The following is a 26,472-nucleotide window of genomic DNA, read 5'->3' as shown; positions in this document are numbered from 1 at the left end:
AAGCGCGTGTGGAGCAAATCCCATTTTACTCTTCCCGCGGCCGGGGTTGGGAAGACTTATCGATTGGTGGCGATAAGGAAATGCACGGGACTGTGCATGCGTGGATGGTTACAGTATACAGTATAGCTAAGGTCTGATCGTGATTCTATCTTGAATGTTGATGATGTTTCTCTTGTTTGGGGTTTGCTGGATGTAATGCGGCTTGGTTCTTTCTGTCCTTTGGGTGACTGGGGTTGGTTTAGCATGGTTTGTGCATCTCTCTGTGCGTGCAGTGCTATATATGTTCTGACTTCTTCGAACGGTCAAATATACTGACATGTCATCACGACCACAACCATAATCCTGGCCAGGTTATCGATCATCGGCACTAGGAGCTAAGGTGATAATCACAAGGCAGAAAAGCTTTTACGAAAGAAAACGTAGTAGTAGAAGAAATCATGCTCAATTATCTACCTTTTATGAACCATAAACGCCTGGTATCCTGAACAAATCATCTATTCAGCCATTTCCTCGTCCTCGCCCTCGCCGTTGCCCCAGAGTCCCTCGATCTTGAACTCCGCCGCCCACTCCGTCACGATCTTCTTCGTGTCCACACCCGCAGCCGCAGCCGAGCCGTCGGCGGGCGTTGTCACCACCTGCAGCACAGGAGGGTTGACCCATCCCTGGATGCGGCCGTCTCTCCAGTCCGTGATGACGGTCATCGCCGCCGCCTCCAGGTTGGGCACACCACCCTTGCCGAGACGTCCACGCTTCCGCGCGACCTGCACCAAGAAGTCGTGGGTCTGATCACCCCCGGAAGGGAGCAGAGGCGGCACGCCGTAGACCTTCAGCAACTTGGCCACGAGATCCTCCGAGGTGGACAACCGCTTGAGCAGCAGAGACACGGCGGGGACCGGGTCTTCGATGTGCTTCGGGGGAACCGCGTTCAGCAGGATCAAACGAGCGTGCTCCTCCTGCTTCTTCTTGCCCTTCTTGCTGCTGCCGCTGCTCTTCTCGCCCGCGTTGGGGAAGACAATACCCGGGGAGTCGATCAGCTTGAGCTTGCTGTCCAACTTCACCTCCCGCAAGCTGGTGGTCACACCAGCCTCGGCGCCAGTCGGGCAGGCGTTGCTGGAGCCCTTGTTCATGCGGGCCGTCAGGGCGTTGATGACGGACGATTTACCGACGTTGGGGTATCCAATCACACCCACGGAGATGGATCGCTTGAGCTGCTTGCTCTGTGAATACGTCTTGAGAGCACGGAAGAGAGTCTCCGAGGTACCCTTCACCGTCAATTGCTTGTGGTCGAACGTGTGCGCGTTGCCCGAGCCGTTGGAGGCCTTGAGAGGCAGAGTAGGGAAGTAGCGACGCAGGTGGATCAGCCAGTCCTTGAGGACCGGAGGGGGAACGAGATCGATCTTGTTGAGGATCAGGATCAACCGCTTCGAGCCACGGTCGGCGGCCATGATGGCGCGCTCCACCTCCTTGGACCGAGTGCCCTCGGGGTCGCGAGCATCCAGCACATACAGGACCACATCGGCGGCATCCACGACCTGCTTGAAGACCTTGTCGAAGGCTTTCCGCGAGCTCTCCTTGGAGGTCAACTGTGCTGCTAACGAGGGGGCGGCAATGTTCTCCAGGGAAGCGCCACCCTCCTCCTCGTCCATTTCCATGTCATCGTCGTCATCCACCTCCTCGTCGTCGTCCATCTCGTCATCGTCATCCTCCTCGCTGTCGCTGTACTCGGCGGCACGAGCCCGGGCCGAAGCAAGCAGCGCAGCCATGGGGTTCGACGAATCGTCCTCGTCCATCTCATCATCGAGAAGATCGTTTTCGTCGATCGCCGCGCCAGTCTGAGCGCCCTGCTCTCCGGATTCCTTCTGTGCGGCGCGGCGCGCGCGGGCTTCCTCACGGATACGTTCCTGCTCCTCCGCCTTCAAGCGCTTCTTCTCCTCGATCTCGTGCAGGATCTTGTCCTTGTGGGGAAAGAGGTTGGGGATACCGGGATCCTTCTTGATCTTGGACCGCCATTCGGGGTTCTAGTAGCCGTGTCAGCTGGATATACTGACCCAGCAAAGAGACAGGAGGGTGTTTACCTTCTTGGCGAGCTTTCTCATCTTGCGCTGCTTCGCCGCAGAGGCTTTTTCAATCTTGTGCCTCAAGCGGACGGGCACCCGCTTGGAGTTCTTGCCTGGGAAAGGGTCAGTTTCTGCGAAAGAGGAAAAGTAGTGCAGGAGCAAACCTACCGAGCTTGACCATCTTGAATAATCTGGCACAGATCAAATCACAGACACGAAGAAGCGATCAAGGCCGAGCAAACTGATCTGCGAGGCCAGCGAAAATCGAGTCGCTGCGAACAACAATTTTGTGCCGCCAAGATTTGACGCTAAGATAACCGGCCCCATGTTTGGCCGATCTCCGAGGCTTCTGTGTCTCGCGCGGGACAATCACCTAATCAATCACTTATCTCCATCATCTCATCCCATCCCGCAAAAACAATCGGTACATTTACTCTTCGGCCTATTCCCGTCAATCGTTCGCAAAGGACTGTGTCCGCTCCTTACTTCGCTCTATCCTACAGCTTCGCTCTAGAAAGAATCTCTATTACTGCTTACAGCACCTCTCTCCACTCTTCTGCATCACCAGTCCGCTGTCCTACTCCGGACCCCGCTCTTATCATGTCCAACTCAACCGGCTCGTTCTCTGCCCCTCCGCAAATCCTCACCTTTGACGGTCTCCTTTCCGACTTCGACGGTACCATCGTCGACTCAACCGATGGTAAGTGCCCTCGGAAAATTTGCCATAAGTCTATTTATGATTTGCATTCTCGCCCCGTCGCACACTGGCACCTCGATCGATCGAAACTGACGCTCTGATCCTTCTCTTTTCGCCCCCGCACCAGCGATCGTGAAACATTGGCACAAGTTAGTTCAGTCCAGTCCTCTATACAGCAACCCCAAACCGCAGCCCGTACAACTTCTGTCGGAACATCGCTAACCGTGGCGACATTTCGCCATTGCAGAATTGGCGCGGAGTTAGGCGTCGACCCCGCGACGATCCTGGCGACCTCACACGGACGCCGAAGCATTGATACGCTGCAGCTGTATGACCCTACGAAGGCCAACTGGGAGTGTAAGTCTTTTTTTGATTGTACTGTACACGCATGCCATTACACAGTTCAGATCGAATTTCCTGAATCCCCTCCAAAGCAACACCCGATCTCCTCAACACACAGACCCTTCCTTGCTGTGAAAGTCCACCAAAAAAAAAAAAGCAAACGCACAACAGCGCAGCGCTGACAACACCACAGACGTCAGCTACGTGGAGGGTCGTATCCCTCAGGAGTACGGATCCGACGCCGTTGAGATTCCCGGCGCGCGGTCCCTGCTGTCAGCGTTGGACGAGGCGGGCGCTCGCTGGGGGGTGGTGACATCCGGAACGCGCGCCCTGCTCGAAGGCTGGCTGGGCGTGCTGAACCTCACGCACCCGGACGTGTTGGTTGTGGCCGAGGACGTCGAGCTGGGCAAGCCCGACCCGCGGTGCTATCTCTTGGGTCGGACACGATTGGGTCTGGAGCATTCGCCCGCGCTGGTCGTGCTGGAGGATGCGCCCTCGGGAATCAAGGCAGGCAAGGCGGCTGGGTTCACAGTCATTGCGTTGACGACGACCCACACGCTGGAGCAACTTCAGGCGGCCGGGGCGGATGTGATCATCGAGGACCTGCGGAGCATCAGCGTCAAGAGCGTGGTGGATGGACGGATTGAGCTGGAGGTGCGGAATGCCTTTGAGGCATAGATGCGCAGGATAGAAGGATAGAAAGAGGCTAGACTGGCTCGGCATGGAAGTAGTAGTGACAGACCCACCCCCCTTCCCTCGATGAAGATGCCTTCTTGGTGATTTCTCTGTTTCCTACTGCTGTATCTTTGGAGCCAAGATTTGCCTTCCAGCTTAGATAGACACAGACCTGACAACATTCGCATTGTACATATTTAGCATCATAGATAGACATAAGACTAGAATGGTCAGCCAGCCAGCTACACAGAAGTATCAGATAACTCCCAGAATCAGACCCGATGCCCATGCAGCCATAGATCTACACAACCCGACACATCCATCCTGCCCTTCTGGCAGAGGATGTACTCTATTCGCCATAACCCCGCCGGTGAACACCGAACATCAAGGTGAATAGACCTGGTATCATGCCCATGTACAGTACCCATGAAGTCCTCGCGACAACCCGACCCGACAAGTATCCCGTACAGTAGTAGCACTAGACCTCGCCATACCAGGCTAGACCCGACAAGCCGATCCAAACCATCCAGCTCCTAAATTCTGTAAGCGGCCGACTAAGTAGCCACTCGAACGGCCTTAGAGGAACACACTATTGACTTCCTCATACAAACCATGACCACTAGTTACCTTCCACCCAGAGACCCATGTAGATCCCCAGGCCCTCTTACCCACTTACTCACCTCATACTTTTATAATGTCGAACCAGAGATATATATCCCGACTCTCCTTTCTCGTGCAGAATTCTCGTGCAGATCAAAGGAAGGAACCCTATGACGACAGAAGAAATTCCATCCCACATACTGCCCCCCTCAACCAATTGTACATACCTACATACTCACCCACAGATACCGACTCACAACCCCAATCTCATCGTGATACCCAGAACAAGGCACAGGTAAAACGAACAGGTAGCCCGGAAGCAAAGGGTCCAGACCCGTCAGCCGTGCCCTGTGGCATACTTCATCAACGGCCGATGAGAACAGATTATCGGTTGCGGTATGGCTCTGGCTTCAGATCTATGGGATTGAATTCGGGTCAGGTAGATGCTGTAGGTGGATTTTGCGGGGTGCGCTGCTCACGCGCTTTCGGGTCTTCATGGTCTACATGTGTTGTCGATGTGCAGTTCGTTGGGGATGGGAGTGTGGATGGATGGGGAGTTGGTCTTTGGTCTAGTGGGTTTACTTTATTTCCGAGGCCATAGTGAGGGAGTCTGGTGGTTTAGAGTGTGGATATGCTGTAGCAAGTTGTTGAGATTTCTGGTTTCTGTGGAAAGATAGAAGGGTATCAATGACGTAAATGATATTAATTTGGACGTTAGAGGATGTAGGGGGAGATGTAACTAGTTTTGATAAGTGAGGAGGGCTCTGGGACTTAGTGTTTGAATGCAATGCTCAATTGCTGTCAGTGGACATCTAGATATCTAGATATCACTGGGGTACTTACCAAGTAATCAGGGAGGTAACTATGTATCAACCCACGCGCCGAGGCCTGAGGCCCTGGTATGGGCGAACGATGTCACAGTATGACTGTGACTGAACTACTACACGAGGCACAGCATGTCGAGACTGTTGTTGCCATCCACCTCGCCACCAGAGAGATATGTACATGAAGCGTACTTACTGTACTTGATATCAAACTTCCTCCTCAACCTAGTGACGAAAACACTGCACCAGCAGCAACATGTTGTAAACCCCAACACCCACTTTACCAACCACTACTCCGCCCTCCGCTATAGACTAAGGTATAACTAGTAGGCTAAGCCCATACCTTATCCAGCAACCAAGTCCCATACCGTACTCCGTACCCCAAGAGCAATCCTTGACAGCACGTAATCCCGACAGCAATTCGGTGAATGGCACCAGACAGTGGCATTTGGCATCCGAACCAGCCACCTCGCCTCCCAAGTGGAACAGTTTGTCTTCTGTGGCAATGGATGGAATGAATGCCAATTTGCAATTTTCGAGCTTCGCGCGATGACCCCCCCCCTCCCCCCGGCGGAGCATGCATGCTTGTATACTGGTATGGGGTGGGTTGTTTCGTCTTCCAGACTGCAATACCCTTCGGGCTAGATTTGTTTAGTGTTCGGGGAACGGGGCTATTCTTGGTTAACTACTGGGTACCGGGTGACTTGTTCTTGGGGCTTTGGTTACTGGTACATGTGTGCAGGAGGTTACTGCGCTTCTTGGTGTGGAATAGCTATGGGATAGCTATGGGATTAGTCTGGAGGAGGCTACGGAGTGACCTTGGTAGACTGTACATGTACAGGACAGTACATACCCCCGCTGGAACACATTGTGCCCGTTTCACAGACAGCATTCAAGGTCACAAGTGCAGCAGCAGCAGCAGCAGAAGAGGAGGGGGCGACGAGTCTCCGTACGGAGTAAGCGAGCTACCTACGCGGTACTCCCGAAATCTACACCTCGAAACCCCCACACGACCCCCCACCGGGATTGGCCAGGTCAGAGGTCCAGTATCCCTACCGCTAGCAGGGAGCAAGTCTCTTCCATCCGGTGTCTCGGGAACCTCCATGGTATTGTTCGTATTGGACACCGAAACCCCGAACGAAGACTTGTGGCCCTTCCGCTGTGATGATGGTCTACTAACCACGGAGTACCGTAGCTAGCGGTGAGCCGTGACCTTCCTTCCTGCAGGAAAAGAAAACCACCGGGGTTGTTCAGAGGAAAAAAGAGCGGGCAAACACAGAAGGAACCCGAGTGATTTTTCTCCCGATGAAGAATGGCAAAATATTGTCCGACCACAAAAGAAGTCGTTCATCTTCACCGACCTTCGACGAAGGCCTCGCCCTACCGTGACAGATCCTATCCATTGGAGCGGAATAGGAAGGTCTCGGGATTGTAATCGATGCAATAAATCATCAGATTAAGTTAAACGGTTGACTGTTGAATAGGGTCGTCGCAAAGCGTGCGTGCTCACCGACAAATCTTGGGAGACAGAAGAAAAAGAGCCCGGAGATGTATCACGTATGTATGCGCGTTTGTTTTCCTCCCCCACCACAGATGGGTCCATGATTTGCAACAAGAAGTCCTCTCTCTGTGGTTTTCCGTGCCTTGGAAAAGAAAAAGGATGGGGGCGTTTTTCGGAAGAAAACGAACAAACCACCAGCAACAGACATCGGTCTTATTGCATGGTGGCTGCCGCAGTGCACTCTCGCACCAGCCGTTACCGACCTCCATACAACTGCTCCAACGGTGGCTCGTCTAGACCGAATACATAGTTCTCAGTCCGACTGGATGTGGAGACGCGGTTTTCTTCGCTGCAGATAATGCTGTCCGACGTAGACCGAGACTGAAACGCAATAAGCTAAGACCCGGGCGGCGTATGAGGATCGAAACGAACCTATATCCCAGATTATCCTAGGGTCACCACCCGTTTGAGAGGTACACGAGCAGAGTCAGACCTGCAGAATCTTCTGTACAGCTTCCAGGGAAGCTAAACATCACAGGAAAAAAAAGAGACATGTCTCCTTCTTGCCGGCGATGTTCGCACAAGTGCAAGTCCTAAGAGATTTCGCCTCGTTGACCGAAAAGGCAGATCAGGTTCTGGAAAACAGACATGTCGAAATTTGCGGACGAGGTCCGTGTGGATCGTCATGATCCCTGCTGCAGCTCCCGGGCTGGAAGATCGAGCCGAGCTTCTCAGTCGAGAGAGCCTTCAAAGCTGTGTCTGACGCCCTCTGCAAGGGATGGAGCTTTTCGCTTCCCTGGATGTGATTTTTCTTGTTTCTTTCTCGGTTTTGTTGCTCCCCGAAAGACACAACTTTCTGGAGGCTTCGGCGGGACCGTATACCGCGGAATCCGCAATAACGATGGCTGAATCGGATTGAGAGCTTGCCATCCGGAAATACTGGGCTAGCAGAAGAGATTAAACACTGAGCAAGAGATCAAAACAGGGCTTAGATTGTTACAGGAGCATTGCTTCAGGCAGCAATGAATTGATCTCAATCGCCTGGTGTGCCATCGTCCGCCAAGCGTCACCGAAACATTCACCGTCCTGGTCGAAATTGGAACTTGACAAGGGACTCCTCAGGAATAGCGGCGGCCACCCTAAAGTGCTGAGCAGAGTCGTACAGTCACAAAGTGATAGAATCAGAGATGCCCGGGTCAGGAGCAGGGATAGTAGGACGATCGTAGGGCCATGGCCTATGGATCGAGCCGTGGTGGCGAACTGACAAATCCTAGGAATGCTTTTCTTTTGTGGCTCTCTCTCACAGAACATGACACGATCCTGATACGATCTAGCCAGGTTTCTGAGTTTGGAGCCGATGCGAGTTTAGTGGAGTGGAGGAGTGATAAGTTTTGGTGGTGTGGTGAACTCAGGTAAGTTTGCACTACTGCAGCAGCTTCACTTCTACCGGTAACTTAAGCCCAAGCTAAAGGTTGCCTCAGGGCTAAGGCACCGCTATAATAGTCAGGTGGTGTCGATCATCATGGATAGTGGCTGATGCTACCAGACTGAGCTAGCTTACTCCGACCATTCAGCACCGCCACTTCATGCACTGTGGCGCTGCAGGTCTTGCTACAGGAACGGCTCAAGTCGCACCGACGGAGACACCACCAGGAATCCAAATGTCGGTTCATGCAGACAAGGAGTCTAAGGAGGGGCTGATAGCTTGCGATCACACCACGCCCAAAGCTCGAGCCCGCTGTCTTTGCGTGGAGTGTTCGTTCGCCGTCTTCCTTCTATAATTCTTCCATCAGCCCCTGATAGAAAATGATTGTCGCATGCTAAAAGTGCCGACCGGCAGTGCAGCGCCTGAGGGTCAGCCTAGTCTGCTTTGTCGACGGCGGACGCAATGAGCAATGATCTGACCCAGGGGAGTGGAAGCGCTGGAGGTTTGAACTGTCCGGGTGGTGGATTACAGGCAGTAGAGGAGGATCCCCCGGTGCCAAGTCAACCTTATACCCAGACAGGGATGCCCCCATGTCATTCATGAGGAGGGGATCGACCTGCGGGCCCCAGTCGAGCTTACGGGCTTGGTGAGATTATCGTCAAATGAGGCTTCCAGGAAGGGCGGGCTGTAGTGCAATCGACGCTCCTCATCATGGTACACGCTCCCCCCCCCCTCTGCCCAGGTATTACAGAATAATCACATCCATGCACCGAGGATCATCGGGGATTTTATTTCCTTTTTCTGCATCCCACTTGCAGTTGCTGCTCCCCTTTCCAGGGTCCATATTTTGAGAATCCCCTCTCTGTCGGTCGACAACGGCCTCTGTTCGATCCCATTGATCCTCAGCAAACCACTGGGGAAAGGATCTGTGCGGATGCTTGCGGGATCGCCCCAGGGGGGGTTATTCCAGACAGGAGAATCCCCTCCCATGCCCCGGAAATTCTGTGTTTGTTGTAGATGGAGGGATTGTTGGTTAGCTCCAAGATGTGATGCATGGTGTTGCCAGTGCTGGTTGGTCCAAGGGCCAAGTTACTCAACATGAACCCCCACCCTCTACTCCGTACTTCAAAACCATCACCCATGCTAAGTGGGTAACTGTAATCTGGAGCACGCATTGAGTGGCCTGAACCGCTTATCGCGATAAGTTCAACCGAATAGCTGTATCCCACACGTGAACCAGCGAAGGATCGATGCAAACAGGTGCTTGGTTTGATGCAATCCCCGGTCACCCGAGCGGAGTCCCGGAGGAGCCTACAAGCAACAGTCAGAAAGTAAGTCAGCATCTAGCCCCGTCGGGAGCTATGACGGTGGACATAGTGAGACTGACGACTTCTCCATCCACCATCCGTACTGCACATACTGACGATCCGTTGCTCCGGAATTCAGTTATTGGTGTTCACCCATGTTTCGAAGTCCTTCCCCAAAGCCACAGGCATCTATGAATATGAGGCACACCAGATTCCGGAGACAAGCATGCACTAGGAGGCAAGACTGGGCTTCTGGTAGGTTTGAGAGCCTTCCCAGAGAACTTTAGCGTGGAATCAACACAATGGATGCAGTGATCGCCTGGGATCGCGATTGAGCCTTCGAACCTGGTAACGTTTTAACTGTCAACGGAACCAATGCCTCCAAGATTACTGCATACAGACCGAAAGGGCTCAATAACCTCACAAAGGCAGCCGAAGGACAGGGTAGTGACCCATGCACACATGGCATGCATGCAGATGTATATCAGATGGGCGAATCTTTGAGCCGTAAGTATTGCTGTGCCTCCGTAGTTACAGTACGGAGTAATCGACTGAATGCCCATCGAGCACCGGTGTGGCGAGAGCGCATATGATGGCGTTTGAACTAAGAAGCCCCTAACATGACCATGAAAATTGGAAAGGCCGTGAGCAGCTTCTCCAGTGACTACCTACTCCGACCCGTACGGAGAGTACTACGGATTACGGAGTACTGGAGGCAGGTAAGCCCATGAGATTGATTGACGCGCGGGCGCTTCTTCGGCCTGCATGCCGAACTAGCACCGAAAAAGGAAAGAGCATGTTTTTTTCCAGTTTTTCTCCCGAGTCATTTTTGACAGTCTGCCACAGGCAAGAACGGGCCGCTGTCTGGGAGCACATTCTTTAGATGGAAGGAATGTTGGTATCCAATTTCATTCACCAGATTCACTTCCAACTCGGAAGTAAGCTATTCGAATGGAAGGGACAGGGAAGGCAAGTCGAAACTCGTTCGTTCGAAAAAAAAAACCCACAGATCCCTGAGGCTGATCGACGGAGGATCTGTCGACTATTGGATTGCGGTGGGGCCTTAGGCTGGTTGAGCTGCCACGCTGTTGCAACTTGCAGCAAACACACCCCCAGTGTCTTTAATCTTCAAGTCTGATCTTCTCTAGTGCTGACTTTCCTGAGGTGTCTTCCTCAATTGCTCCCTTTCGAATTGCTTTAGTGCTGACCGGGGGGTTCGGCCTTTGCAGATCCAGGAAATTCAAGCTCTTCCTGACCTACCGTAGGAACCTTGCGGGCAGGGAGAAAAAAGAAGGTTGACAGGCAGGTCCTGGAGATCCGTGCCAGCTGCTTTCTGGTTCTGGTCCTGGTCCTGGTCCTTGGTTCACCCAAACGGAACAATGAAGGTTATTCACGCCATTATGCCAATGCGCAGTCTCGCTTTTGCTGCATGCAGTAAAAGTAGGCCCCAGAAAACGCATTGACTCAATGCTTCCTTCTGGTCGGCCACTTCCCCGCTTGATTGTTTCGCTATTGTGCGTTCTCGAGGAAGTGCGAAGGTAGGGGTGCATACCGTACAGTACATCCTGTACCGTGGGTGTAAGTGAGTATTGCGGATGTACAGTACGGAGTACAGTACGAGGCTAAACGTAATAAGATAAGTGAACCTTGACCCAGACAGAATCCCCCCCGAGCCATCATCACATCATGCCCATCATGCTTTTGCGGAGACCCGACAGGAGGATTGCCATCATGTGATGACAGCCCGAGCCTATGTACTGGACTAGGCTACGGTAGACGTGCTGGTTGTTAATCATTCATGGGCCAAGTGTGCCTAAGGTTTCATATGATAGGGCCCCCAAGGCCCAAGGGTTTACTTCTTTTCTTCTTAAGATCATCAAATATCAATCGGAAGTTGGGGGGGGGGGGGGCCTCCCGGACAAGAGAGGGATCTTCGGACCGCTGGGGAACTAAACCGGATACAGCATATGTACTTTACTGTACGTACGGTGAATCTAAGCGCCGCTTGGGACAAACCATGGACCGCACCCCCGATTCCCTCCCCAAAGTCCCCGTGATCGCTGTATGGCCCAGTAGGATCAAACCCTGAGCTGGGCCAAACCCATCGCACACCTACTCATATCTTGGTTGTGCCAGACTTTCCCTCAGGCTACCAACTGACTCTATTCAGCGCAGGACCCACTTGAGGGGTCGTGACGGTCTTGTCGAAAGTTGCTTTTTCTCTGCACGGTAAGACGTGAGACGTGACGTTGCAGCTCTTCCTGCACTTGGAAGGGTGAGCAGCAGTAACAGCAGCAGCTGCTGTTACTGCCCCAGCTGTTATCATCTTGCTAACCATGGAGGAGGGTGCAAATGGAACTACAAGCAACTGTCTTTATCGGATCTTCCCAGATGGAACCCCTCCCCCTGGTAAGAGCTAAAATCGGCCCTTAATGTTAGTGGCGCTAATGCAGGAACTGACGAAAATCCAGGGAACGCTCCCAGCCCGGCGTACGGATGGGCGCTCTACGCAGATTTCGCACCTCCAGCCATGTTCTGAATCATGAATCCCGGGGAAATGGGCCAGACTGTCAATTCGAGCTGACACAGGAGCTTAATCGGCCAAACTTTGACTGGAATTCAGAGTTCGCATTCCCCGGGAAGCATTGGAGGTGGAGAGGGGAGAAGTCTGGATGTCGAGACGAGGCGGTTATGCGGAAGGGGCAGAGCAAGTAATCCGTGGTTGACCCAGAAAGCTCCGCGGCCCGAGTGTGGTACTGTACGTAGGGCTCTGAGGGCTCTGGTCTAAGGGGGGAGGAACACACTCAACAAACTTAGATCTCCGCCAAGCCATCCTCCAACAGTTACGTGAGCAGGTAAACTTGTATGTACTACACATCCATCCACAAAAACTCATAATATGATAAGAACCATCGGACTCCAGGGTGCAAAGGAGAGTCAGACCAATAGGTCGTTCGCATTTCCGGCACGGGCGGAGAGCATCATCCTTCTCCTCCTCCTCCTCCTCTTGCTAGGGAAAGATGGACTCCGATCCATCTGGGGCGCGCCGCCCTCTTCTTCCGGCACCGCTCGGACGGATCTGACGATAACGAGAAAGGGAAAAAAAGCAATTGAGCATCCATCCTCTGAGGCACAGGTTGCATCGTGGACCCATTCCTTCGTCTCCGTACGATCGGCCTGGCGATAGCGACCGATCCTGAGCCCCGAAAGATAGACCAACCGTCACCGCCACCGCGGAGGGGGACTTGATTCACTCTGCTGAGACCCTCTTGGCAATATCTGGCTCTTTCTGACTCAATTGTTCTTTTGGAGAAGAAGAAAGAGGAGAAGGAGGGGGCAGTGGCACCTGTAGGCTCGGAAGTACACGTACTGTGCTTCAGCTACGGAGTCGATAAGTACGACTGTCAGAAGTACTGTACACAGTACAAACAGTATCCAGGGATACCCGGAACCGACCGCCCACGCCTCGCTCTGTTTTGCTCTTCTGGAACCACCAGGGAATGGGGGTATGCCAGCTAGCCCGCCAGCCTTGAGGGTGAGTTATTTTTAAAAATAAAAAGGGTACGGAGACACAGAGAAAGAGCGAGCGAGCGGGCAACCGTGGAGGCACACACACTCCTGAAGGGCTTCGTACTCGTAGGTAGGTGGGTGATAGAAATGTGTAAGCCCAGCCCGCCACCCCCTTAGGTAGAAAGCGCTTTGCTCTCTGGGCTGTCTTTTGGGGGTGGGAAGGGAAGGGGGAGGGGCGGATGGAAGTGGAAGTGGAAGTGGAACGCCATAACTGGAACTGAAAAATAAAATCCATCCAGGAACATTATTATTTCTGTAAAACAAAAGAATAAATTGGAGAAATCCCTCCCGTACGGTACCTGGTAATGGGCTCGTTATCCGGTCAGCTCGGCTAGTCCCGAACGGGCAGGAACTTGCTCCATCCATCCATGATCATGGATCCATCTGGTTCCTCGGTATCGTCTGGCTCTTGGCTGGGCGATTCAATGGTAGAGCATTGTTGATAAGGGAAACGATGAATGAGAAGTTTGGGTGGGAGCTGATGAAGACAGCAACCATCAGATTCAGCCAACAATTGATGGTGTAAATCAACAGCAGGAAAGAAAGGAAAGGGAGAAAAAGCAAAGAGCAGGCTGCAGGAGATTTCCCAGCAGTGTAGGATTACAATACGGCCCTGATACTAGTTGAGCCGGCCCAGACTTGAATCTTGGAGTCTTTTTTTTTTTTTTTTTGCACATTTGCACATTTGCACATTTGCAGCTTTGCAGCTTTGCACCTCCAGCCAGTTCCGGTTGGGCGATCGCCAATCATCAGTCTCCCCTCCACACCTTCTGTCGACTGACTCCATTCACTGCCAACCAATCCCAACTGAGCAAAGCAGTATGGAGCTGAACAGTCACTCACTCACTGACCACTGCACTGATTGTACCAGCTCTGTACTGTCTTGTCTTGTCTTGTCTGGTCTGGTCTGGTCTGGTCTGTTTCGTCTGTTTCGTCTGTAATTGTCTGTTGCTGTCTTGTCTCTTGCTCTAATGTCTTGCTCTGCTGCTGCTGCTGTTGTCTTTAGCTCTGCCTGCCTCTGTCAATCCAATCCATTCCATCCTCTGCTTTCTTGTCTCTTTTTTGTTTTTCCCTTTTGTCCCTATCCCATCATCCATCGTCACTCTCTCATTTTCCTTCCCTTCAAACTTCACCTCACCTCTTACTCTCCTTTTCCTCTTTCAGTCATTCATTTTCACACTTTTTATTCTTGCTTTTCCCAGTCAGCTTAGTCGCTCTCTCCTTTTTCCTTTTCTGTGTTTCCTCATCGGACATAATAATTATACCTTCCTTGATCCTCTTGCGTTTTGGCTGTCGCCCCCCCCCCTTCTTCGTCGCATCCACCTCCACTATCTTCTCCTGGGCTACTCCTCTTACACTCTCTGACAATTGTTTTCTTTTTTCCTATTTTACACGAGAATCCACAGATCGACTGCAGGTATAGAATTATATACTCCCCGCTACTTCCAGTCTACTCGTTCCAATCATTACCGCCACTTCATCTCTTATCCTCGTCCTTTAAGATCCGATCTTCCCGCCCTATCCCACATCTATTCGCCCCTCCTACTCCTATCTAGTATCGTCATCAGTCAGTCTTTGGTGGTCCAATTGTTCAATGACCAAGTCCCTGTCCTCGTCATAGTTGCAGCTCGGTTGGCAGCAGCTTGTCAGGATCCCTCGAACACTTGGTCACCAGCACCGCATCGCATCGCATCGCACCGCACCGCACCGCACCCCATCCCAATCAGACAACTCCCCCATACAAGACCACCCGTCTCATATCCTCCTTCCTCGCTCGTCTCTCCTACACTTTCTCGTCCGTCAACATGAACTACCTTCATCACGCATACGCCTTTACGGGCGTGCCAATGGATCATCAACCGGTAGCCTTCGATCCGACAATGACCCATCCCTCCATGATGCACCCGATGGATGGCTATCTCTACCCACACCCCCCGTTCGACATGGTCGATTTCTATCACCAGCCTATCATGGACTACGACGAATATGCAGAGAACCTCTCGCGTCCGAGGTTGACCAAGGAACAGGTGGAGACTCTGGAAGCCCAATTTCAAGCCCACCCCAAGCCCAGCAGCAATGTCAAGCGTCAATTGGCGGCGCAAACGAATCTCAGCCTCCCCCGTGTAGCGGTTAGTGGTCTTCGATCGTGAAATGAAAGATTGTGGGAGATTTCAAAGCTAATGGTTATTTAGAACTGGTTCCAGAACCGTCGGGCAAAGGCGAAGCAACAGAAGCGCCAAGAGGAATTCGAGAGAATGCAGAAGGCCAAGGCCGAGGCCGAAGAGGCTGCTCGGGGGAAGTCAGACAACACAGAGACCTCGTCCGCGTCGAATCAAGACTCCAAGACTAAGAGCGATGAGGCGCACGAAGATACTCCCAAGCCATCGACCGAGAAGCCTAGTGAGCGGACAAAGACGACCTCTTCCTCTTCGCGGTCCAAGCACCAGAAGACAAGGAGTGAGTCGGCCCGAGAGGCAACTTTCGCGTCTCTACAAAGAGCTTTGAACGCTGCTGTTGCGGCGCGCGATCGGTACAGCCAAGACGGGGACAACAGCCATCCGGCTAGCGTGGATGGGTCGGTGTCTCCTACCACGACCTTCGCGGCCAACCCCCGAAGTGATAGCCATGACGAACACGGAGTTAGCTCGGGTGATCTGAGTCCTTCGTATGCACAGACGACGCTTCCCTGGGAGCCATCTCAGACCTCCCTGGACTTTGTAACCGCGGGTGGCGAGTCGCTGACTATTCCCACTCTTGAAAGCCCTCACGGTATGCAGCTCCACTCTGAAGACTGGGCCGGTCACATGCAATCGTCGACCAAGCCAATCTCCGGGTACCGATCAGCTAGTGACGCGGAGGCTTCCTACAATACGGTTCAATATCCCATCCATCAAGACCTAGAATCGTGTCGACGGGGCTCGTCCGACGAGCTCGCTGACAGCTTCGAAGGTATTGGAATCAACACTCCGCAAGGGCTGTCGCAGCTCGTTCACGGGGCCGACCGAGCATCGTGGAGAGAGGCAGGCAAGGAGCTTGACCTGGCTGCTCGCAGAAAACGCCCGAGGCCTGCTGCGATTGGTACCTCTAGGTCTTCGTCTATGCTCTCAGGCTCGTCGGCTATGTCACCAACAGGGAGACTCCCTGGCTACGGTAGCATGAGACACTCGAAATCGGCGCAAGGACTCAACTCTCGTTACGCAGGTGTGAGAAAGGCGTCTGCCGCACAACGCTCGCCTCTCAACCTTTCGACTTTTGCCGAAGCGGGATCTCTCAATTCCAAAGCCGAAATGTCATCGATGTTGCAACCCACGGTGACCGCAGGTGGATTAGCACCCCCCACCCCTCTGACCCCAGAGGATCTGCATCACTTGCTTCCGAACACCCCAAGTGATGCAGGCTACTGTCTGTCAGCACAACCCACCAGCCAGCTGTTTCCCACGACACAGCCGATGCAGATCAACATTGCCTCCCCTCCGGCGACACCGTTGGCAGTGGATATGCTTTCCGGGTATCCGTTTCACGGGGGCGCTCCGCCAATGTCGGCTCCCGCTCACTACAACTCCTTCCATGACTACACATCATGCGAAACCTCGATGACAGGCAGAAGCTGGCCCGATGCGACCTCCATGTCATCCCCGGAAGCTTCTTTCCAAAGCCCCTGCCAAGTCACACCGCAGCCGGACATGGCTTCGATGTCGTATGACAACAGCGCCGAACATGTTCCCGTGACGGACTCTCCGTCGTTGGTGTACACGACTACCGATGTGGACATGCCCATGTCAGCTGCGCTGGGAGGCGACTCGAAGCCTCGGGAATTCATCTATGAGTTCCCCGAGCAGCAGGAGGCCCAGCGATATGGTGCACAACAGCTTCCTTCGCAGAAACCAGAGGCATACACGTTTGCCAACAACAAAACCCCGAATGACTTCTGAGTTATTATTTTGCTCGGAATTGTGCGAATAATAATACCCCCCACCCAGCTCACCGGTCACATGTACTTATTCCCCCCCCCCTGCATTTTATCTTCCGTCAGGGCCATGACTGGTTTCGTTTGACTTTCTTCTTCATCTGTGGAACCCTTGTTGGCATTACATATATATCCCCCAGGCCACGTGTGGTTGATTCCAGGAGCATTTCTTTTTCCTTACCTTTGAGCCAAGGGTTCAATCATAACTTCTTGTTTTGGGAACAAGCATGTGAAAGTTTTGGAAGCGGCTGTTTGCTTTTTTTTTGTGTGTGCGCGTATGGACATCTGGACATTTGGAGGCATTGGTTCACATCACCTTGTCACGTATCTACTACTACTACCACTACTTACTGTAATACATATAATCTGGAGGGGTGACGAGGCAGGTGTGTGTTGTGGCTGCAGAGGCAGAACGAACACCAACCGCCGAGTCTCACGTTTGAACAAACCAAGAAAAAGATTTTTCCTGATTCTCGTGACGTCGTAGATACAACACTTCATCATATCCTTTGCAGCTCTTGCATTCGTTACATCAACTCAGCCTGGAAAATAGAGGTGATTAACTCTCTCCCCGTGTACAGTTAACCAGTCAACCAATTGGACTAGAATAAGTGTTCTGCTACAGCAAGCACTGTCTTGCACTAAAATCCATCCAGTAAAGTAAAACGAAAGCCAGCACTGTCTTATACCACAGTACAGTATACAGTATAGTCCAGCCCTTCTCTCAACCATCCCACTCCTCAGGTTCAGGTTCAGGTTCAGGTTCATCCCCAAGAAGCAGGAAGCGAAGCACCTTAGGCGAAGCACCTTACACTGGGCAGGCTGTAACGCAACGCTTCTTCTTAGAGCCACCGATCCTCTCACCCCCAGTGTGGCATAGCAAAGCCGGTGGGTGACCACCACCACCCCAAGCCCAAGCCCAAGCCCAAGCCCAAGCCCAAGCCCCTCAAGACACCTTATAAGAAAAAGAAAACAAGAGACGAGGAAATGCGCCCTCGGAGAGCAAAGGAAATCGTCGTCCTCGCTCTGTCTTGTCCTGTCCTGCCCTCTCAGATCAACCCTCCCCCGTCTCAGTCTTCATCGAGCACGCAACCCAGCTCCAGCTCCATGAAAGCGGGTTCTGGCCGCCCCGCCCCGCCATCATTCAGAGACAGTAGAAGGGAGGGAGGGATGTGATGTTCAATGCAAATCAATCTCTTCATTATCCTGGTATGCAATGCAAGGTTTCCCCAGAAGAAGAGCTCGAGTACCGGGGTACGGGAGAGCCTAGGGTAGGGAAGAGGAAGGATAACGCGCACCTACCAGGCGTGTTTTCGGTTTTCAGTTTTTGTTTGTTTTTTTGTTTTTGAATGAAGCTCGGCCCTTGGGCGGGATGATGTAGACGGATGATTGGAAGATTTCCGACAAGCATAGAGATCATCATGGAAACCATCATAGAGACAACTAAACCGTATTTCTTGCTCTTGCGTAAAGGAACAGGGCAAGAGAGATCTAACCTAACCAACTCCATGCGGAATATCAAGTTGGTGTTGATGTATGTTCTTGGACTGGCTGTAAGGCTACATAACAACAACTTATTCTCGAGCTGGGGGGCGACAACAGACCAGGAGTCACGGGCGAATGACCTAGGTAGCGAGATCAGTGCGGTTGGCACGACCGCCCAACTACAAGAAGGGATCATGGTGTACATCGTAGATGAGGACACACGAAAATCTGGCATGCACTGGGGGAACAAGTCAAGTGCCTTGCCTGGCTGCGTATTAGACTCCACTTTCAAAATTCGTGGTCTCATTACAATACATCAGGAACCGCAACTCGTGGAAAACGGGGTTAGTCAAATTAATAATCCCCGAAATTGTGCAAGCTGTACGTGATCTGCATACCATAGACACATAGAAGAATAATCATAAGACATCTGACGAAGAGACAAAGCCGATCTGTATGCAAGATAAGACAGAAGAAAACCACAAGGTCATAATAAGGATGCCCAGACGAAACCGTTGTCAAACAAAAGCACTGTAAAATGGGTCGGAGTAGAGTGAGACAGAAGACCATCAATGCAAACAGAACGGAAGAGAAATCATCCAATGTAGGAAACGCGAAAAAAAGGAATATCCCAGGGCTGACAACACCGAACCCAAGAGCAGAAACAAATGATTTACCGCCATCCCATCTGACCACCCCTCTATCCTAGACATATGAAAACCATGCACAATCTCCATATTCGTGACTGCGGAACTCAGCTTCAGATTCTTGCAAAATCACCATTGGGGAACACATAGACAGAAACAAAAACATGACAGGGTATAACAAAGGGTATAGACAAGGGAAAAACGCAGATTATCATTAGCCATTATCCAGGGGCAAAGGATAATAGAGAGCAGGAATGAAATGGGGTATGTCAGATACAACATCATGGGATAGGGAGGAGGTCAGATCGGGTCAAGCAGGACTCAAGCTCATGGAAAACCGAATGATGCGTCTCTTTCAAATTTCAACTGCATCTTGCAGAAAGGACCCTGCAAACGCTCCCGTCGTGAACTAACGCCAACTAGAACCTCTATCAATTTCAATATCCAGACCATCCGAGAGGAGTGCCGGATTGACCAGGCTGCGGATGTCCCGGTTGCATCGGGCCGCCAGGTGCCGGAGGCCAGCCGGGCATCGCTCCACCAGGGCTCATCCCCATAGCCATGCCCGGTTGCTGTGGAGCTCCAGCCATGTACTGTTGACCTGCTGGACCCTGCGTGGAAGGATATATGGCCCGTGCGGCAGGTATACCTGGATACTGCACAGCGGTGACTCCAGGGAAAGGCATGGCTGCCATTTGTTGTTGCTGGGGTGTTTGCGGATGCATTGGGAACGGCTGCGGCATCGGAGGTGCCGAAGGCCGAGCTTGATTGCGGGGCGACTGAGAGGCATGTTGCTGGGGAAGAGAGTGCGCGAGTGGCGAAGGAGACTGCTGAGGGTGGATCTGGGATGGAAACTGCGGCATTGCTACACCTTGCGGGCCAGCGGCAGAAATGGGCGATGGCTGAGGTTGCGGAGGCGGCTGGCCCCACATCTGCTGCGGCTGGGAGGGATACCCGTAAGGGCCTGGTGGCTGTGGCGTTCCTGCAGGGAGGCCAGGATTTGAACGTTGATGCATAAGTTCTGGACGGGCTGCAGGGACACCTCGAGCAGGCGACTGCGCTACAGGCGGCTGCTGATGGGCCGTTGCAGATTGGAAGCCCGGCTGACTAGATATCATAGGAGGCTGATGTGGGAGCATCGCTTGTGGTGGCTGAGCTTGGCTAATCGCCCCGGTCGAAGGCATCTGGGGCGACTGCATTGGCTGGGAGGCTGCTGGGGCCGCATCGAGTGGTGCAGGTTGCGAAGGCGCCGCGGAGGCGGCGATCTCACGCTGCTTGGAATAGAAATCTTCCAGTCCTTTCTGCCGATAGCTGCGCTGTTGGGTCAGAACCTTGTTGAAGTCAGCTGTGTGCGAAGCTTGATTGAGTATTTCCGCAGCTGTGCTTGGTTGTGACCGGTCTTGGTACGGCTGGCCGGTCATCTCCTGACGGGGTCGAGGCATGCTGTTGTACTCTCTCAAACGTGGGTCATCAGTGGTGGTCGCCATGTGGATCATTGGGAGCGGCTGCGAGAGTGAGACCGACGGCGGTGCGCCGATCGTCATGCTGCTCGGCACAGCCTCTAGTGCGTTGCTGTAGATGACATCGCCATGAGTCAGGGTGGGCAAAAAGTTGGCAGCGCCCGCTGCCTCTGCTGCCGCAGCATCGCGTGCTTTGGTACCACCACCGGGGCGTTTTTCGCCTGCGAGATCGTCCTCCGTGAATCCCTGCTTTCGCGCTTTGCCCTCCCAGTAATCATCACGCACCCGTCGTCCGTTTACAATGACGCGGCTGCCGAATTGGCGGAACATGGACTTGGCCGTCACAATGGCAATCTGACGAGAGCGGTATGAGTACGGCAATATGTCCTGTTGGATCAAATCGTCCTTCTCAATCTGGGTAGCGATTATCTTATGTAGAGACCGATTCTTGTTGAACAGGAGATACGAGTCTCGGTAACCTAGCACGCGCGCACACTCAGTGGCCAGCATGAACAGCTTGGTTCCACGCAGGGGCACGCGAAAGGTGCGGCATTTGTACTCGCGACCACCCTGGAGGTAACCCATATCATCGACCTTCTTCTCCCCCGCATCGTCGAATTCCTTAGGCACATATTCGTCACCGGCCTCGTTCAGCTGGTCGGTAGTGTGATCGCGCACAGTCGGAAGAGCCTTGACCAAAGCAGCCTTGGTTGGTGTGCTTCTCTCGGGCGGAGAAGCTTGTGACGGGGATATATTGGCGGATGTTTGGGCCGAAAGAGGCTGGGTCTGCATCCGCGGGGTTTGAGCATGAGCATTGGACGAGACGGGCTGGTCACTATTGGATGCTGTGGCTGGTCGTGGCGTCTTAGGAGGGCGACCCCTTTTCCGACGACCATGGTCGTCCGCTGTTTACAATTTGCACGTTAGTCCACGATCCCAGTAAAAGTAGATGTAGTGAGCGTCGGGAGCGAGCAAAGAGACAACACAAGACGACGAGCGCAAAAATCAACATGGTTCAAACACAAAGCTTCGGTGAAAGAAGACAGGATGCATGCGACTAAGTACGCTGACTTGTACGTCCTCCATCCGAGCTCGACAAAGCGAATTGCCGGACAATCCAGCGCACACATACCATCGTCATGATCCCCATCTGCGCGCGCATTCCCTCGCTGATCTGGGGTACGACTTCGCTTGACACCACGAGGGGCTATGCTAGAGTTCGTGGGCCCGAAGGATGAAGGGGGGATGGCAACGGCGACTAGGAGAAGGCCGTCAGTTTGGAGGTTGTCGCGGTGGACAAGTAGAAGAGGAATGGACACCCATAATGACCTCCATCAGCGGCAACAGAGCGGCTGCACCGCTGTTGACCGCGCCAATAAGATGCGACAATCAACTTTCACCTTGGAAGCAATGCGCAAACAGAGACAAACTAGGTTGGATTGAGAAGAGCATCAAGGCACGGGACAGACAGGTAGACGGGCATGTAACAGGATGAGACAAGCGGAAAAGCAAAACATACCGTTGTTTAAGGCTGCAGGGTTAATCGTGCCCGAGCCATCAACAAGATCTCCACCGATCCCATTCATCGGAGCGGGGACGGAAGAGTGGGAAGTGCTATACATGGCGGGCCAAGAAAGGACGGGAGGAAGGCGAGAAGTCGAGAGAGCCGTCGCAAGGCGGCGGTCGCGTCAGGCGAACGCGACAGGTATCAATCGGAGTGTCAGACCGGGGGGGAGGGGAGGGGAGGGCGGGGACTGGGTTGGCTCCCTGTGATGGGTGGTAGGAGTGGTGGTGCTGCTGCTGCGAGACCCAAGGAAGAACTAGAGGGCGAGGATGCAAGTGATGACGAACAAAAGGAGGACGGACGGGCCACGAGTCGCGCATGCAGTGGTTGCTGGAAGCGGATCAGCGGAAAGGCTGGAGCAAATCGCCAGACGGAGATTGAATGAATAATAACGAAGGATGATGGGAGGATGGGGGTATAAAGGCGGTGAGAGGCAGAGCGGCAGAGAGGCGGTGAGGGATGGAACCACTAAACACCAAGAGATGATGATACAAGTTGACGGAAGGTGGTGAAAAACAAACGAGAGATGAGATGAGATGCAAGAGTGAAACAGTCTCAAAAATGACAATACGAATGGATATGCACAGAAGGCTTAAGATACGAACACCCTGCAAGCAAGCAAGCAAAGAATGCGTGCAAGTAATGTGGCTGAATTGGATGATTGGGGGTGTGGCGAGTGAGCAAGTAGGGAAGTTATTGCCAGACAATGCACAGCCACATGAGGCTTACTAGCTGGCAGGGGGAAGGGGGGAAGGTGAGATAACAACACAATGCAACAATCCAAGGTTCCCCCGGTCTGCAGAACGCAGCGGTTCCTAGTTCAGGTGGAGGCACCAAACCACTAGTAGATTCCTGAGTCGGTACACAGCTGGAAATCAGCCGTGGATGATTCACAGCGTGCCGCTGATGGAACCGATCAGTGGGGACGGGGATGACGGGGGAAAAGAGGGGTGTGTGTATGCCTGTGCCTGTGCCTGTGTGTGTGTGTGTGTGTGTGTGTGCGTGGAAGGGAACTTAGGGGAAGGGAGGAGGAGGGGGGTGGCAATGGATTATGTGTGACCAAAGAAAGGATAAGGAAGTTTAGACGTGCGTGGGTGCAAGGCAAACTGACCGGGACGCTTGGTAGTTGGTACAAACTGAGGTTGAGTGGAGTGGGGAAGAAGGTTAGGTTGGAGGAAGAGGGTTGAGACCGGACTGGAAAGGAAGGAAAAGAGAAAAAAAATGGAAAAGAGGGAAGACGAGGGAGGGGGAAGGGGGGAAACAACAGGATGATGGATGATGATGATGAGGGGGAGGGAGTGAAGAAAGGGAACTGGAACTAGTTCAGACGGGGAATGGGAAAAACAAAAAAGGAGAGTCAAGACTCAAGACTCAAGAGAGAGGGGGAACACAGAGAGAGGAGGTGCAGTGGAAAAAGGCGGGAAGGCGGCGCCACTCTTGCGCGCATTGGCTACCCGCTGCCACTCGCATCAATCCCCAAGAATGAACATAACAATGCCAAATGACGATAATTAACAACAAATGATACGATAAGTTGGAGAGATAATGTGGACGGGCTTCTCTTGCCTTTTCTAACGAAAAAAAAATATGAAATAAAAATCAAAAAAATAAATCCAACCAAAGGATCCCAATAAATGAAGAAACAAGGTGAAGTAAGAGATGAGTAAGCCAGTCAGGAGACTCAAGAAAAGTGAAGATTACGTCGCAAGATGCCAGATGAAAAGGACCTTCCTCTTCAAACCGTCATTGCGCTTGCGGAGAACAATGGAAAAGAGCATGCAATCACTCTCCAGGGCGCGCTTCTTCAAACAAACGAAGAACTTGAACTTACGTTTTCCTCAAGTCTGTTTGCTGCTTTAATCGCATTAGTAACATGCATCCAGCATGTGGACGATCGGGTTGCGCAGACGGACAGCCAGCAGTCTCAATCGGAAAGATAGAACAAACCAGAGGCCCTGTGCTGGTATTGAACCCCCCGCTCCCTGCACGTCTGATCGATGATAATGATACCACTTTTCATCGGCCAGTCAGAGCCAACTGTGCTTCAAAGACGTCCGAAAACCCTCCCCGAAGACAAAGGAGAGTCGGAGTCAGCCCTGAATGCGGCACCTACCCGATTACTGGATGGAGGCCGCGTTCTTTGTGCTCCAGCCCACGCAGATGATGAATGCACAACTTTCTTTCCTTGTGGCAGCCAGAGCGCACTGGACTTAGCAATGATGGCGTGGATTCGGCCGAGAATTGCGACGTTCGATTCCAGGTTCATCTACCTCGAAGCTGGTCCCAAGGAGCAGCTGCGCGAAAATGGAACCGCGCAATGGAGCCACGAAAGTGATACTATGTGATGTGATAGTTATGATCTGCCGCTGGGCCAACCGCGACCAAAGGCGACTAGTTCGTAAGACAGCCAAGATTGTGAAGCGTAGTGTCTCGCGGGCTAAAGTCACTTCCCGCGCCGCGGGGAAAAAAGATGCGCGGTTGAGGGACTGGGAGCGATGCCACGATGCGAACGGTCGCGTCCGCGTTGACTCTGCACCAGGTGGGAGAAAGGGTGTGTAAGGAGAGTCGAGGGTGTCGCGCACGGTGCAGGTCAACACGAGGTGAGATAAGTGTTGGCCGGAGCAGAAGCGGGTGTGGCTTGGACCGGTGCTGGAATGGAGGAGCACATGCAATTCCACGAAACAGGAAGCTCGTCTAGGAGCAATTCGCGCCAGCCAGAAAGGGGACTGAACAAATCGGCAGAATCAACAACAACAACGCCAGATAGGACGGGCAGGGGGTGGGGGGGATGAAAGGTTATCAAAGGGTGCTGCGAACGCGGACGATTGGCAAGCTCCGGCGTGTAAGATCCGAGCCTAACGAAGTCAGCGAGACAGGGTCCGTTACTGTAGTCTCCTCAAGTTAGTTACCGGTAGTAAGTTAGTCAAGCCTTGTCAAGTGTCTGCAAGTGCACCCGGTTCCGCCAACCATGCAATCGTTTTGGATGGTGATGATAACAATCCCAATAACAAGTGATGATAATAAGCCAGGAAATCCCCCGTCGACTAGCTCAGGGATGGATGGCTAGGCAAAATGGAGAGTAGCGACCGTCTTGGACATTGATAAGAGAATCGGAGACGGGGTTGAGGTCAGTCGGCAGCGATGGGGGAGGAGGTATATCTACGCCAGATCACTTTGAAGGTTGTGATCGCATCATCGCTTCTCAGTATTCCAGCTACACTGCATTGTCTCAATGCTGGTAGGTTTCTGTATAGCAGGGTCGAAACACCAAGCTATGTATCTTCTTCCTCTGTCTCTGTCTCCCTTTCCCTCCTTTTTTCTTTTTAGGTCTCTTTGTTCAATTGTTCAACTCTCTTGCTACTACAACGACTACTATTGCCACCTAGCTAGCCTGCCTTTTCCGAAACGACAACTACCCCCAGTACTACTCCGGAGGACTATTCTCCTACAGCCAGTCATCGACCGTGAGAGATTCCCTGTTTGGAGTCTCACGCCTTTCCCCTTCAGGACCAATCACAAGACAGGCGCTTCTCCTCGCTTCTGGTTCGTATGAAGTTCGGATGACCCAGTCGGGCAAGTATCGTCACTGCCTGGGAGCTCATCGGGCCTGCAATGATCGAGCAACCTGGCTAGCGCTTGGCCCTGATCATCGGGGATGGGTATCATGTTCAAACCGAGTGGCGATCCGCCATGGCAAGGTGCTATCATGACCCAGATTGCAGACGGAGCGAGGTTGTAGAGATGAGCCATGCTAGATGGTGATGATGAGAATGCAGAATCGAGCAATGTAAACCATCATTGCCGGGTTTCTCTAATTGAGTTCATCTTTTAGACTTGTGTCACTTTCGTTCTAAGCCTTGTTTCGCGTGCCTTTTGTTCTTTTGGAGAGAATATTTTCAAGAGCTCGTCACAAAAGACTACTGGTCGGAGTGAGAGCTAGCCACCGAGTAGACAGATAGCTAGGTAGTGGCAGTAGTGCGTAGTGCAGACAACGAGCTGCAATCGGAAAAAAACCCGGTCCAGAGTGAGGAAGTCTAGTCAACAAAGGTTTTTTTTTCTTTTTCTTTTTTTCTTTTTCATTTTTGGTTATATTTCACAGCAGGCTGAAGAGTAACTAAAGGGTTTGAAGATGGGATGAATGATGAATGGATGGATCGACTCCAGGAATCCCGTCGTGGCTGAATTGGGATGGCACATCATGGCTGGCACTATGGCAGATGACCCTCTCGGGGCGGTCGGACGGGTCACTTGAGCGGGCACTAAAAAGAGGGGGCGATCAGGGACCGTGCGTGCTTCCGGGAACATTTCTTAGTAGTAGTAGTAGTAGTAGTAGTAGTAATAGTAGTAGTA

At 52.6% G+C, this 26,472-nt stretch overlaps 8 protein-coding genes across 8 annotated transcripts; 5 read left to right on the top strand and 3 right to left on the bottom strand.

Moving 5' to 3' along the window:
* Positions 1–440: 440 nt before the first annotated feature.
* BO95DRAFT_396841 (putative GTP binding protein) lies at positions 441–2,308 on the bottom strand. The gene is made up of 3 exons (XM_025583760.1): positions 2,226–2,308; positions 2,076–2,170; positions 441–2,018 (listed from the first exon to the last, which is right to left on the bottom strand). The coding sequence occupies exons 1-3, from the start codon at positions 2,236–2,238 to the stop codon at positions 495–497; spliced, it is 1,632 nt and encodes a 543-aa protein (XP_025438634.1). The 5' UTR covers positions 2,239–2,308; the 3' UTR covers positions 441–494.
* Positions 2,309–2,450: 142 nt separating this feature from the next.
* Positions 2,451–3,991, top strand: BO95DRAFT_446262 (HAD family hydrolase). Its single transcript, XM_025587334.1, has 4 exons — positions 2,451–2,757; positions 2,882–2,903; positions 3,002–3,111; positions 3,290–3,991. Exons 1-4 carry the CDS (start codon positions 2,658–2,660, stop codon positions 3,772–3,774), a joined length of 717 nt encoding a protein of 238 aa, XP_025438633.1. The 5' UTR covers positions 2,451–2,657; the 3' UTR covers positions 3,775–3,991.
* Positions 3,992–5,617: 1,626 nt separating this feature from the next.
* Positions 5,618–6,547, top strand: BO95DRAFT_242013 (uncharacterized protein). The gene has a single exon (XM_025581359.1). It carries the CDS (start codon positions 5,714–5,716, stop codon positions 6,392–6,394), a length of 681 nt encoding a protein of 226 aa, XP_025438632.1. The 5' UTR covers positions 5,618–5,713; the 3' UTR covers positions 6,395–6,547.
* Positions 6,548–8,873: 2,326 nt separating this feature from the next.
* Positions 8,874–9,621, bottom strand: BO95DRAFT_241987 (uncharacterized protein). The gene is made up of 2 exons (XM_025581358.1): positions 9,510–9,621; positions 8,874–9,433 (listed from the first exon to the last, which is right to left on the bottom strand). Exons 1-2 carry the CDS (start codon positions 9,518–9,520, stop codon positions 9,025–9,027), a joined length of 420 nt encoding a protein of 139 aa, XP_025438631.1. The 5' UTR covers positions 9,521–9,621; the 3' UTR covers positions 8,874–9,024.
* A 2,615-nt stretch (positions 9,622–12,236) lies between these two features.
* Positions 12,237–12,711, top strand: BO95DRAFT_241954 (uncharacterized protein). The gene has a single exon (XM_025581357.1). The coding sequence runs from the start codon at positions 12,329–12,331 to the stop codon at positions 12,614–12,616; it is 288 nt and encodes a 95-aa protein (XP_025438630.1). The 5' UTR covers positions 12,237–12,328; the 3' UTR covers positions 12,617–12,711.
* A 1,796-nt stretch (positions 12,712–14,507) lies between these two features.
* On the top strand, positions 14,508–17,087 carry BO95DRAFT_241944 (homeobox domain-containing protein). The gene is made up of 2 exons (XM_025581356.1): positions 14,508–15,128; positions 15,192–17,087. Exons 1-2 carry the CDS (start codon positions 14,805–14,807, stop codon positions 16,929–16,931), a joined length of 2,064 nt encoding a protein of 687 aa, XP_025438629.1. The 5' UTR covers positions 14,508–14,804; the 3' UTR covers positions 16,932–17,087.
* A 2,448-nt stretch (positions 17,088–19,535) lies between these two features.
* Positions 19,536–22,180, bottom strand: BO95DRAFT_371514 (putative nuclear localization protein; the record flags this gene model as incomplete). Its single annotated transcript, XM_025582962.1, has 3 exons — positions 19,536–21,463; positions 21,685–21,816; positions 22,078–22,180. 3 exons carry the CDS (start codon positions 22,178–22,180, stop codon positions 19,536–19,538), a joined length of 2,163 nt encoding a protein of 720 aa, XP_025438628.1.
* Positions 22,181–24,341: 2,161 nt separating this feature from the next.
* BO95DRAFT_467140 (uncharacterized protein) lies at positions 24,342–24,681 on the top strand (the record flags this gene model as incomplete). Its single annotated transcript, XM_025589267.1, has 2 exons — positions 24,342–24,453; positions 24,518–24,681. 2 exons carry the CDS (start codon positions 24,342–24,344, stop codon positions 24,679–24,681), a joined length of 276 nt encoding a protein of 91 aa, XP_025438627.1.
* Positions 24,682–26,472: the final 1,791 nt, after the last annotated feature.

This window comes from Aspergillus brunneoviolaceus, assembly GCF_003184695.1.
Source record: "Aspergillus brunneoviolaceus CBS 621.78 unplaced genomic scaffold BO95scaffold_69, whole genome shotgun sequence".
Classification (NCBI taxonomy): Eukaryota; Fungi; Ascomycota; class Eurotiomycetes; order Eurotiales; family Aspergillaceae; genus Aspergillus; species Aspergillus brunneoviolaceus.
This window is presented reverse-complemented; position numbering and strand designations above follow the sequence as displayed.